The sequence below is a fragment of the Neopelma chrysocephalum genome, unplaced genomic scaffold, assembly GCF_003984885.1.
Source record: "Neopelma chrysocephalum unplaced genomic scaffold, ASM398488v2 Primary Assembly neopelma1_42, whole genome shotgun sequence".
Taxonomy (NCBI): domain Eukaryota; kingdom Metazoa; phylum Chordata; class Aves; order Passeriformes; family Pipridae; genus Neopelma; species Neopelma chrysocephalum.
The window spans coordinates 14,231,384-14,245,361 of NW_020897700.1; the positions used below are offsets into that span (position 1 = coordinate 14,231,384).

Here is a 13,978-nt window from a genome sequence, read left to right on the forward strand (position 1 = left end):
GTTTCCTGATCTTAAACTGAAGTCTGAGCATTCCTTCGGATTTCACGCTGAACGAGTGTGAATACTTTACATTCTTTCATTTGAAATGTGGATTTGCTGAAAAGGGCAGAAGGCATGTGGTGGTTGAAAATGTTTGGAAGAGGAGATCAAGCAGATAATTATGTAATTATTTTTCTTAGTTTTATGTCATTTTGGCAACAGATTATTTTAAACTGCTGGTGTAAACTGTTGATGACTTTGAAACAATGTTTGGTGTGTTGAGGCAAGGGAAGGTGCTTTGTTAGTTTTCCTCATCATCTATATATGCAGCCATGCGTGTGAACACACGGTCAGTAATATGTAGTAACTGTTTTCTTCCTTGTGTGATACAGTTTGAAGCTGGTAACATGAAAAACTTAGTACTGAAGATAATCTCTGGACCATTTCCTCCTGTTTCTGTGCATTACTCCTATGACCTACGTAATCTACTGTCACAGTTATTTAAAAGGAATCCTAGGAATAGACCATCAGTAAACTCCATATTGGAGAAAAACTTTTTAGCCAAACGGGTTGAAAAATTTCTCACACCAGAGGTATGGAGTTTTTTTTAATTCTAACTTTGCTAAAACATCATAGGACTTTCCTTTTTCTTTATTCTGATGTTAATATACAACATTGGAAATTGGAGTAATGGTATTACTTAGAGCTCTTATAGACAGTGTCAGTTGAGGAAAAAATAGTTTTACTATGAACTGTAAAGAAAAAGTCTCGAATTATTAAGTGTTTGGTAGTTTCCATAAGTAAATCTAAATTGGCATTTTCTGAAGTGCATTGTTTTATATGTTTCTCTGTATCGTGAGGAATTGTGAGTGATATGTTGATTTGTTTAAATATGTATCTTTTCATAAAATGGTACTCTCAATGATTTCAGCATCACTGCTGTATTGAACTGCTTCAATCCATTTTTTGTTTGGAATTTGGAATGGCCTGAGAGCCTGTTCTAGGAAATATTGCTACGTAAAGTAATCTTTAAATTTCTTGATATTTCAATGTATCGTGTATATAACCTCAAAGAAGTTGCTTGCTATTCTGTTTAGAATCTCTTGATATCATTTGATGTCTATTAATGTCCTATTATTATGAATCTAATCAAAAGAGATCGAGATTGACATGTGAATAGTACTGATATGAGGTAAATATAGACAGAGAAAGGACATGGAGAAAATGCAATATAAAGAATTCTAATGGATTCTTACAACTAAAGAAATGTCATGAGAGGCCATGCATAACTGGAATTTCTGTTGTCTGTAAATAGACTTTCAGCTAATAATAGTTCAGATTAAAGTCCCAATGAAAGGTAAGATTCAGAAATCTTAACAGATAAGTTTGTTCTAACATTTGCAACAAGAGTAGTTTGATCTGATTTTGTTTCCAGTTGCTAGAATGGATATGAAATTTTTATTTGTAGTTAGTTAAAGTATAATTAGTAATCGACTGCTTCTATCAATAGATGGTGATACTAATTTGTCTTAGAGTATGAATACTTGTGCACAATTTTTCCACCTGTATCTTTGACATGTTTGACTTAGAGGTGCAATCCAATCTTAAAAGCAACAACAACAAACAAAAAAAACCAAAACCCAACCAGACAAAAAAACCAAAAACCAAACAAAAAACCCACAAAACCCAACAAACAAAACCCCACAAAAACAAACAAACAAACAAACAAAAACACCCCCCCCCCCAAAAAACAACAACGAGAAAAAACCCCACACCACAAAAACCCACAAAAAACACCCCAAAATCACACAGAAAGCACCTTTTACGTGTTCAGCTGGAGGTGGTCATTAGGTTCTGTGACCATGTCACTATATTCTCTGACACAGCTGTAATACTTATTTTTTTTCAGTATCATCCATGGCTAATGCTGTTGTCCTCTGTTTTCCTTAGTCTAAGCTTAAGAGTTATTTCGTAGCTGACATCTTCAACGTGTTGCAACTCTTGCTGAAACCCTACTCTTAAATGTTAGGAAATCAGCCTTCCAATTTTATGTAAATTCTTTTGTAATCTTCATAGTTACTAAGTTGCAGTAAAGAGTGGATCTAAATTAGCATAGTTGTTTTTAAAAAGGAGGGGCTCTTTGGAAGGTACTGAAGAGTCAAGTTTCTTTTCTGTCGGTAACTGTTATCATGGAAACATCATACTTCAGATGTTACAGCTTACCACTCAAATAAAAGCTTTAAGATCAATGAAATACCATTAGGAGGAAACTGTTCTCATGTGTGACTTCTTGCTTACAGAATCTTTGCCAGACTGTACAGGTTAAAAACTTTTTCTGCCATCCTGTGCGGAGTCGTAAGTTCTGCACATTGGTTCTTGTTTTGGGGTTTTTTTTGAGGTTTAACTCCTCAACATCCATTGTAACTGACTGGTAGTCTCTAAACAAGTCAAAGTAATCTGGATAGTTCAGATAGTTCAAGAATCTATAAAACCTGTTCGTTAAGTGACACTTTGCACTTATCGTTGCTGCTCTTCCTTGAATCTTTTTCATTTCTACTATGTGGTTCTTGAGGTGTTGGGTTCAGAACCATCTGCAGTATTTAAAATGATGGCCTAATAATGTTTGAATGTTCTTTGTCTAGACTCAAATTTTTCACTCCAGTAAGGCTGTTTTCTGTATTTTATTATGCTAATTTGATATGCCAGACAGCATGCCATATATGTTGTTTGTAGATATCCACATATATATATTCATCTTCCCATCTTGAAAAGGACAGTGAAACTTGAAAGCTGCGAGCACTTGACACAAGCCTTATGAGAAATTTAACTTTGGCAACTAGTCAGAAATCTAAAATGAATTATGCATAAAGCTATGTTAATGCTCACATTAACTTTCTTCTATATTCCTAGCTAGTTTGTAAATGAGATAACATTTGCCACCCAGAAGTCAGGCTGAGTTGCTTTTTAAAATTATTTGAGTAATTATGCCAAAAATGCTTGCAAATACCAAATCCAGCCTTCATATTCATGTTAGTAATACTAAGTAGAATACATCGTTGAAAATTGAATACATGAAGTTGAGTATTCATTTAAGTTTCAGTAAATACTACTAGTTAGATGCTTACTGAGAATGGCACACTTCTCTGAAAATATGTTCTTTCTAGCTTCAGTCATAAATGCTGATGGCTAACCCTTCAACTTTTTGTTTAGCTTATTGCAGAAGAATTCAATCATAAAATTTTCCAGAAGTTTGGACCACATGCTGCACCAGGTAAGTGAGTGGTGTAAAGTGCTTTGCCTTCAGCTCTGGCAAGGCAGTGTGTGTAGCTTTGTTCTTTTACTTTTCTTGTTTGGTTGGTTTTTGTTTGTTTTTGTTGTGTGCTCTTACACCTGATTGTAGAATTTTCAGGAAAAAAGAGAGAGGAAGCAATTTACCCTCATCCCCTCAGGAGCTGGATGTATGTAGAGTACAAATGATGCAAATACAAACTATGGTCCAGTAAAATTTGAAGTGTACTCTTTCCTCTTGCAGTATGCTACGCTTCCAAAATTTTAGGAGACAATGTAGACTGCAAATACTGGAAATAATTTATGTGTTGTGATCATGTGACTTATTTTTACCCCTTAGTAATGACAAATGGCTAATGAGAAGTACCATTTCTTGCAAAAAATATGGGAGGTTTCATTAGAGATTCCAAGATAAGGCCCTGACTTCAGTCCAATTCAGTAGAATTTCTGCTACTGGTAGCAAAGTAGTGGTTAGTTTTGTCAAGATGATCATACCGTACTTCATTTTCCTGCAATAGTTGACCCTTTTTTTTCCCTAGATTTCCTTCCCAATTATTTTATTTCCTTGTAATTACTTGAAGCTGTGGCAAGTGCTCTGGTGTCTTTTGATAGTTTTGCTGTCCTGCTATTCTGTAGTAAGAGAGCCCTGATAACACAGGATCAAATCCACAATACTGGGACGTTTTCAGGAACTCTACAGGGAAAACAATATCCCTGGAAGCCATTAAAGCTCTTCCAGAACTCATTTTCTGCTGAACAGTAGTGTTGCAGGTTTCAGTTCAGTGTTGTTAGTGGAGACAGGCCTATCTCTCCCTTCCATTAGGAAAACTTTTGTGTGAGTGACAACTGTATAATAAAGCATGGCAGCTGAAATAAGCTTCAGTTCTCCAATTCAGTTCACCAGACAAGGTGTTTTTGACAGCTGGGTGTTATGCATCAGCTCATGTGAATGAAATGTTAACAGTTCACCCATTTTTCTCCAGTTATGCTGTTCTGAGATGTTGGGAGAGGGAAATAGGGTACACTGGCTAGCCTGGGTAGCTGTAAAACAGGTTTTGTTGTTGTGGTGTTTTGTTTTGTTTTTTCTCTTTTCAGCTAAAAGACCAGGTCAAGAACAAACACTAACTTCAGTTGCACCAGCTCAAAAAATTACCAAACCTGCTGCAAAATATGGAGTGCCTTTAACTATCAGGAAGTCTTGTGGTGCACCTAAAAAGCCTAATGAGAAGAAGCCATTGACTAAATCTAGACAGGTAAGAAACTAAGTTAGTTAAATTGAACTATTTCGTTCATACCTTATTTAAATGCTAAAAAAATTCTATGCCTTCCTTTTCAAAACGTCTTGGTATGTGGACACATGCACCTGCAGAGAAAGTAGCACTAATAGCTTAAATGCTTGGCTTGCTTCATTATTGATCTTTTTGTTGTTGTTGTTTAGTTGATTTTAATATGATGATTTCTGTAGACTGCTACCTTAGGTTTGGGGTTTAAATTCACTGCTGAATTACATTTGCATGTTTTTATTTGCTTTGTTGGTGTTAACCACTCTTAGAAATATTGTAAGTCTGTCAGATAATACCAAAATTATTGACTCTGGATAAGAATCTGTGCATCTTTCTTCCTTATTCAAAAATAATCTCAAGTTTTCAAAACATTAAAACTTTTTTAAGCCATTTTACGAAGTGTTGTCAGCCAGAGAAACTGTGTAATTGGAAGAGGTGTTTCCTGGATTTAATTCCATGAGCTGATGAGAAATAGTCTTTTGTATACCTTCATACAGTACTTTCAATCTTTCCTTCAGTCGTCTTCTCTGTATTCCTTATAATATAAAACTTTTATTCTCTCTCTCTTTATTCCTTTAATTACTACATTGCCAGGAGATGTTTATGTTGCAGCTAATATTGAGCTATATGCACATGCCAAACAACTAGCAAACAAGAAGTTCCTATTTCAACAAGGGAGAACTAATTCAAATTTTCTTCTGAATAAGTAATGTTGTTGTTATGGGGTTTGTTTGGGGTTTTTTTCCTTCTCCCCATGGCACTTCAGGGAACATAATACTAAGATCTCTATCCATCTGTTAAATTTGATAGCTGGATAGAAAATTATCCTTGAGATACAAATTATCTGTGAGGTTCAAAAGTTATGAGAGGTTTAGAGAAAAGCTCATTGATCACACAAGCCTTGTTGGCTTGTGATGCACATTTGCGATCAAGAGGAAAGGAAGGTGCAGACTTCTTGTGTGTCCTTATGAGATCACGAGGTTTATATGTTTGAAGATGTGGTTGCACAACCATCTGCTGCTCTTTATAATGAGTTTCACCAGCCAACACCAATCCACCTTGCCTAGAGACCTAAAATGGCAGGGAAGAGACAGGAAGTATCTACTCTTCCTGCATGTAGAGTCAGTAACACTGCAATTTTAAGACATAGTCTTTGTGCGAATTGTACCTGATGATAAAGGATAAGATGTAGCATAGAAACATAGAAACAATATAAATTTTCTTCTCTTTGTTGTTCCAGGGTAGTCTGAGCTTGCAGCTGTCAACTGGCTTTTTAAAGGAGCATGTAACAATCATCTCTTTTGTTTAGTAATATTACATTAACATTACAATATTGCAAGTCTCTGAAGGTTTCTGACTTCCACCATTCTTGATTTTAAAGTACTCGTTTGACAGGATTGTAGGTTGTCAAAAGAAAATACTGTGAAGCTCTCTGCGTTCTAGTATGGTCAGAAGAAACAAAAAGTAACCATCGCGTTTTGAAAAGATTAGAGTAAGCTGCATGCTTTTAAGTATAGCTTCTGCTTCAGCAGGTATTCAGTGGTGGCTGTGTTCTCGTGTTCCACACGTAACAGGAACTTTGGTTAGAGTCAGAACCAAGTGAAGAACCAAGCAAAAGAGCCCTAGGATAACCTAGTACATCTTTTCTCCAAATAAGAGAATCTTAATATCCAGGCATCCTCAAAGACTTACTAAGAAAAGGTTGTAATGCAGAGTGATACCACCAGAGAAGAAAAATTAAGACAAAACAGATTTAAAAATTATTGCCTTCTGCTTTTCAGACAGAACTTTTAGTACAGGATGAACAAGTACAATAGCATTTGCCCCTAGTTCCTAGCAGTACTTTTTACTTAAAACCTCCTGAATAATCAAGTATTTTAAACCCCATTTTGTGCGCACTCAGTTGTGGGTTTAAGACTTTTTTTCTGATTAGAATTTTTCTCTCATTCTTGCATCATGCTGTCTAATTTGAGGTTTCACCTTTTATGCAGACCTTTCCAACTCCTAGAAGAAAGGAGTAAAATGTTTGAGGTATCATAAAATCATCTCTTAATTTTCAAACTAAGCAAAAGCTAAATCCAAAGCAAGAATGACAAAATACAACCTTCAAACTTTTCCTCCTTATCTTTTTTCCCAAACATTATATAGCAGTGATATTTATTTTTTTTTAATTTTCATGGACATACACCTGCTGTTGGAGCAATAACCAGACCTGACAGAGTAACGGCTCAGTAATAAATACCAAATTATATGCTTATTTTTCAGGAACCTTCTAAAAAGAAAAGGTTAGAATTACCTGAAAAAGAAAAACGCCAGAGAGAGCAGGTAGACGAGATTCTTGAGACTTTTCTCTGTTCCCTCATAGTAATTTTAATGAAATAGCTTGTGGTGTGGTGTATTGTGTAAGAATATGTAGTAGTTTGATTTCCCAGTTACTAAACACGTTTAATCCTTACATATTGCAGATCAGTTTACTGAAGGCAGATGAAACGAGAAGATCGGAAAAAGAAAGGGTAAAATATGTTTAAAATGTGTTAATAGTGAAGTTTAATTTTTACTTAGTGGTTCCTTGAATTTTGTTTTCCTGTATTGTTTTCTCCTTCAGATGGAACGAATAAACAGAGCCAGGGAACAAGGATGGAGGAATGTGCTTGGTTCTGGTGGAAGTGGTGTTAAGGTTGGCAGCAGATGCAGAAATGTGGTGTAGTCTGTTCCCCCCACCTTTGATTATCTGGCATGGTCTTGTCTTTTCAGAAAGATCTGCTCTTGGAGGATAAGTCTTGGGGCTGCCCATTATTGATCTATGGACAATTTAAGAGAAAGTTTAACAGTTCCTCCCTTGGCCTTTTGGAGATTATGTGCAATTTTCATTTTTAATGTTTACTAAATTTCTGAATCTCTTCTTTTTCTGCCAGTAATGGTTTTCATGCACCATTTTTTTATTGCCACACCTGCTTTTGCTCCTTTTCCTGTGCTGAATCTGTGCATGAACATCTTCTTTCACATTCGAGTTTGTTCTTGAATTTTTTTGCTTCCAGGTTCTCATTATATAATAATGCACCTCTTTCACATTATTAAACACCTGCTCCTAAGCATTCCTTGTTATTTAGCAACAGAAATGTTTATATATATTGGTAAGATGTTTGGGGGGAGGATAAAAAAATCCTGAATAGATCTAATTTTTTTCTGAATGCACTGTTTAGCCATTCACATGCTGCATAATTTAATTTGATTCCTATGACAGCTACTTTTTGCGTATTTGTGTGTGTCAGAGTCTCATGGAAACATAACTGTCTTGGGAAATAGTCTCATGAAGTTAGGTAAATACAAAGGTCTGAGTACTTTCATCAGTCAGAGCCAATGCAGGAATTTAAGTAGTGCTGTAGTCTAAAGCTATCTGACAATAAAAAGTGGACTGAAACACTGCTATTTGTTGTGGTGGCGTTGTGAGTCTTACAAAAATACTCACTATAAACATGTTTAGTAGGGTTTTTGTAAACAAACTCTGACTGAGCAGTATAGTCAAAATGAAGAGAGGTTTTATTACTGTTCCTTGTACAAAAATGAGGTATACACAAACACTGACTTGGTTTTAGTTGCTGCTTGTTAAATATTTCACTTCCAAATAGACATCATCTTTGGATGTGTGCCACACATCATATGAAGCTTAAACAAAAAAGCAAATTTAGGCATACCAGACTTTCAAAACTTCTGAGTGCTGATTTAATGAAAAAAAAAATCAAAAAATATAATTTGGTCCCTATGCAGTTCTTTTCTCTCTCACAAGATCAAAGTGGCAGGCACCAATACAAGCTTCCATACAGCACAATATGCATTCATCGTCATGTTTGGATGAGAGATGCATATGTTCCTGAACACAATGTTTCTGATTAACTTTGAGAGTTTTACTGCAAACATACAAAGTGTTCTATTATAGCTACAGCTGCATTGTTATCAGTATTCTCAGTTACCAAGGGAAACTGAGGTCCAGTGGCTGTACCTGTTTTCACTAAGTGCCTCTGGTGAAAAACATGGCAGACAGGCAGAAAAAAATCATTGAAATGTCTTCTCCAAATTGGAGAAGTTTGTTTAGTACAAATCTTACTGTTTACCATCACTCCAGGTTTCCATATTCTCTTATTCCTGAGTTAATTATCCTTTTCCTTTCTCCAGCATGAAGGCAGTGTATCCAGGAACTCCCTGATAATACTGTTGAATAGCATGGCTCAAGCTTTCCAGTGACACAAGCCAAATAGCATCTTATGGAGGCACAGTAGGGTCATGCACTGCATGATTCTGTCCTGTTATCTTTTTGGTTTGGTTGCTGGCACCTGTTTCTGAGAGCAAGTAGGGAAAGAGGTGACAAGGATTTGGCTTTGGGTTTGTGGTTTTAGCGAGGGTTGGTACTGTTCTGCAGACTGTTGATGAGCACCTGGTTCATAGCATTTGCCCAGATATTGATCACAGTATTTCTTTAGATTTTGAAAACTAACCCTAATAATGATAGGTGAAATCTTGAATAGTATCTAAAGCAAGACTTTTCCTTCTATTTGCAGAAACTGTAATCTTGTATAGTTATTTTTATTCAGATGAACAGTATACCTACATATTTATTTGAATGCCTGGATAAATCCTTGATTTAGTACTTTGTCATCTGGATTATGGGAAGCTATTGGTGGGCATTGAGAAACTGAAACTCAGAATGTGAGATTAATTCCATTGTCAGATATAGTGTCTTCAAAAATTTCTAAATAGACAATACTAAACCTGTCATATCTGCACTCACCTGTTTGAATTTATTTAAAATACTTCAGAGCACTCTGGAAGGAAGACTGACTCTATTGTTAAAACAAATTCCGTAGATTCACTACCATAGGCTATTTGATTGCTTCCGCCAGGTGTAAAGGGAACGTTTTTATGCATGTGCTGACAACCTTAACCTTGTTTTGCCTTTCACATTTTCTGCATCCATCCTTGGCTACTACTCTACACAGCTGCTTGAAATGTTATTTTTTTCATTATTTTCACACAAAGATTCTGCAGGAATTCTAATTCTTTGAGAATGACAGGGATAATTCACATAAAGCAATAGCTTGTGGTAGATATTCTCATGATCTGAGCTTTAGTAGGGAAGCATCTTAATTTTGGTGATGAATTCAAATTATAGGTTGGTAGAAAGGGGGCTCTTAAATAAGTCTACTTTAGTTGCTATTGTATTGCTTTTTGTGCTAAAAGTTTGATTTTTGCCATGTAAAATTATCTCTGTTTACATTTCAATGGATTTGTTATCAGTGACTTCCAAAATGTGTGACAGATGTCTCGTGTTTAACTAGACTGTTATTAGAGGAAAGTTAAATGGTGTTTTATTCTGGACTGCTAACAGAAAAATAAGCTTTTAATTCATCTGTCTTGTAGTTTGTTAAAATAGGGGCATGGCTGGGTTAAAACTAGGACCAATTCAGAATTGCTGCAGAATATGTTAATGCTATTATTCTGCTCAAGAAGTGAAAATTGGAAGGGCTTCTTCAAAACAATATCTGAGATTTCTACCCTACCCTTTTTGGTTTCCAGGCACCGTATTATGTCGGTGGAGGTGGTGTTGGTCCTTTACCTGTGTCTTCCAGAGGACACTATGAACACTATCACGCTATTTTTGACCAGATGCAACAGCAAAAGGAAAACGTTAGAGTAGCTGAAGAGAGGGAAGCCAAATTGAGGGCAAAACTACGAGACCGAGAAGTTCTTGAAAGGTATGGCTACCTTCCATTAGAAGTTACATGTGGTCTGCTTTAGATGAAAGTAATGAAAGTCACTGTACATATTTATCTACTACAGAGGAATTCCACCTGGAACACGTCCAGGAGTTCCTAGGGGACCTGCAGGTCATCACCATTTACCTGATCTTGGTGCAGTTAGGAAAAAAGTGAAAAGATTGAAGGAGGTGTCTAAACAAGCCAGTGCAAACAGGTTGGACTATGCTAATCCATAAATCTGTCCTTACATGTTAGATTCTTGTTCTGTCTGGTTTCATTTAGTAGTTGGACATGTCTCAAAATCACTTTTATCCATTGGTAATGTGCTGTCTGTTTGTGTGTTAGTCCCTCACAGACCACAACTCTCTTAGAACCAATGGAGACTTTGCCTTCTCCAATAGTGGAAAAAATGGTTTACTAAGAAAATGTAGCTAAACTAGATTTCAGACAAAATTCTTGGCTTAATGTGGTTGCAGATAACAACATAAGCCTCCTCCTTTGCTTTTTTCATAGTTCTGCTTTTTGCGTTACCTGACAAGATGCTTCCTTCTCCTGTCATCTCACTCTTCCTGCCTTCTCTTCACCTAAGTGTTTGACACTGTAGCATAGGAAAGTGTCTAGAACGATCCCAGAATTGTTACTTCCTGTTTACTGATCAGTGGAAAACTTCTAGGAGCTTTCTTCATTGTGATGTGAATGCCAGATGTTACAATGGTTCTAATTTGATATTCTGATATCAAATTAGAATATCTAATTCTAATTACTGTAAGCTGAGTATTTTTAGCTATGAAAGGATTGTAAACAAGTATTGATTATTTTTTTTAATGATTTCACTCTTTCAAATACCTTTTCAAAACTTCTTTGCTCTCCTTTATATCTGTTAATATTGCCCAAAGAACTGTGTTTGCAGTTGTGACGAGTGAATGGGAGAATATTGTTTTTCTGGAAGTTTAGTGAGCATTACTAACTAAACTTCCTAGAAGCACAAATTTTCTCCTGCATTATTTGAACCTCCACAGAGCCATGCCAGGGAGGAAGAAATACATGGAGTTAATGTGAGGAAAAGGAAGGGACCAAAGAAAACATTTGTTATTCTAACTAATTTTATTCAGTTTTATGTTCTAATATAATATATAGTTGCTTTTACAGATTTTTTACTATTTTAAAATTTGCAGCAATAACATAACATGTTTAACACTGATGGTACAATTTTGAAAGATATGAGATATATTTTATTTTCTCTATAGTAATTTAAGCTAATTAAAATTCTTCCTGCCACAACCCAATACTGGAAGGTGTATTTTGCCACCTGTATTTTAATGTAATGTAATTTAATTGAATGTAAATTAAATATATGTATTTCCTCACTCCTCTATTTATTCTCAATACTTTGCACAAATGCACAATCCCCAGGTCTTGTCTAGATTAGGAAACAGTTTGCCTCGTACATTTGACAATAATAAATGATACTTGTTTACACCTGGGTAAACTTTTTTAAAATCGAGAGAAACTATGGCAGAGGGCTGCAAATTATGAATAACATGGAGATAAGGAAGAGAAACCAATTCAGTATTTCTTAAATACATGAATTTGGAAGCACTCAATGAAAATACTGTGTAGAAATTTCAGAACAGAGAGAGATTGGGTTTATTTCTGTTTATAAACTGGATTACCTTTATCCTTAAATTGAGATGCTGTTTCTTAGCATTTTAAATGTGTTAAGAATTTGTATTTTATTATCTAGAAGCAATTCTATTATCATAGCTAGTCTAGCAGTATTTCTGTCCTACACTTTATTCTTTCAGCTGGACGCAAAATAAGTATTCATGATGTTTAGCTCAAATGAAGAATTTAAATAATAACTATGCTAAAGAGAGGTAATTTAGAGCATATATTAAAGAAGTTGAGAAATCTTCAAGTTGCAGTCTTTCTGATTATACTACCACTAATGTAAAGCTAAGTGTATTCAGCATCAACAATCTTTAAAAATTGTCTTTTGGACAGAAGTGCAGCTTCTAGGTTAAATGTTTAGTGAAACAAGTCACACAGCTTTAGAATAGGAAAAAACATCATAAAATGTAGTTGAAATAACTTTTTCCTGTTAATTTGGTTTGAGAGAAATAGGTTTGGCTTCGTTTGGTTTTGCTTGGGAAGCACCTCTCCTCCAACACTCTAAGCTTCATGCTGTGTGACAAACTTCAGCTGCATGACAGGGTTTTGGACAGATTTCACTATCCACCAATTGAGTTCATACATAATTAAAAGCTAGAGTGAAAATCTTGTAGTGAGTCAGGTATGTGTATGCAAAGATTATCAAGTGTTTGATTCTTTACCAGTAACACCTGTGTGGATTGTCTTGCCTTTTCCGAGCGACTGCATTATTTGTTTTATTGCATTAAAGTAGTTTTATCTCTGTCTTTCTTTTAGTGAATTGTAGCATATGGACGAATTTTCATTTCCTTGTTACTTGGGGGTGAGGGGAAGAAAAATTAAAATGCAAGGATTTTAATTAATGTGTAATTAATTTATGAATCAGTAGCAATAGCTTCCTGTATTGCAAAACTACTCTTTCTTTAACTGACTCAGCCTGATGTATTGTTGCTATCAGTTTATTCCAAGTTCTTCCTGCCTGTTTCTGAACCCCTAATACTCCTCGCTTAAAGGAGCCCAGGGGAACCTCAGAAAGGCCACATCATTTTACCATTTGTTAGAACATTTTACACCATTTCTCAGTGTTGGGGTTTTTTTTTTTAATACAAAGCTTCTTCTGAGTCCACTTCTAACCAATTTGTCAGAAACCGGTTTCTTTACGAAGCGATCTTATGCATATACTCGTAGACTTGCTGGATGCTCAGTTATGGTAACTTAAACACAGCCACCTTGTCTACCCAAGCAGGTCCCTGACCTGGGGTGGAACTTGTCAAAAACCAACCTTCTTTTATGGCTGATTCTAAGGTAGGAAAATTCCTACCTTTGAAAACAAACAAAAGATCTCCCAAGATTCCCCAAAGGGAGTTGCCAGAACACTTGAGAATTGTAGCTCCATACTAATTATCTAAGTGGTAGAAGCTCTTACTCCAAACACAGGACAATCTTGAAAGGCTGTTGCAGTTTTGACCTTACTGATTGGCTCATGTGTGAGTTCTTGCTCATGTCTGAAGGGAAACCTTGAAGCAGTCTTCTTTTTCACAAATTATAACAATAATGAAACAAGCTGAGGCACTTTCAGAATTAAACACACCAAGATTATGTTTTGACGTTCATTTTTGTTTTGATGACAAGTATTTTGAAGGAAAACAGTGGCTTGGATTTATTTTTCATAATTGTTCTTCTAACTTACTAAGCCTATTTTTCTCCATTGTGTGGCAGTCTGACTTGTATTTTAGCTGATGAAAGGCATTTTTTGAAGATACCTTTCTCGTAGAAAGTTGCTTTTTTTTCTCTGTGTGTTCTAGATAGAAAAAATGGGGGGTGTTCAGTGTCATATTTCAGACACTTTCATCTTGTTGTGTTGAAATTACTCAGGCAAAAAGGATGGATAGCTACAGATAGAGCAAAGCAAGTCGAAGAATTCTGGCAACGAAAGAGAGAAGCCATGGAGAACAAAGCTCGAGCTCAGGGACACATGGTATGAAATCTGGTCTTCCTATGTATATTAGTGTTTCGCATGCTTTA

The 13,978-nt window shown here is 35.7% G+C and overlaps 1 protein-coding gene across 10 annotated transcripts in view; it reads left to right on the forward strand.

The window, feature by feature from the left end:
- Positions 1 to 13,978, forward strand: part of NEK1 (NIMA related kinase 1) — a 45,755-nt gene that overhangs the window by 9,700 nt on the left and 22,077 nt on the right. For 6 of the 10 annotated variants that reach the window (XM_027676739.1, XM_027676737.1, XM_027676743.1 and 3 more), the window contains exons 9-17: positions 372 to 572; positions 3,190 to 3,250; positions 4,363 to 4,520; positions 6,816 to 6,875; positions 7,016 to 7,063; positions 7,156 to 7,227; positions 10,122 to 10,300; positions 10,386 to 10,517; positions 13,829 to 13,931. In XM_027676739.1, coding sequence (XP_027532540.1) covers positions 372 to 572; positions 3,190 to 3,250; positions 4,363 to 4,520; positions 6,816 to 6,875; positions 7,016 to 7,063; positions 7,156 to 7,227; positions 10,122 to 10,300; positions 10,386 to 10,517; positions 13,829 to 13,931 — 1,014 coding nt within the window. The remainder of the gene's footprint in view (positions 1 to 371; positions 573 to 3,189; positions 3,251 to 4,362; positions 4,521 to 6,815; positions 6,876 to 7,015; positions 7,064 to 7,155; positions 7,228 to 10,121; positions 10,301 to 10,385; positions 10,518 to 13,828; positions 13,932 to 13,978) is intronic. The other 4 variants (XM_027676744.1, XM_027676745.1, XM_027676741.1 and 1 more) reach the window with 3 other exon arrangements.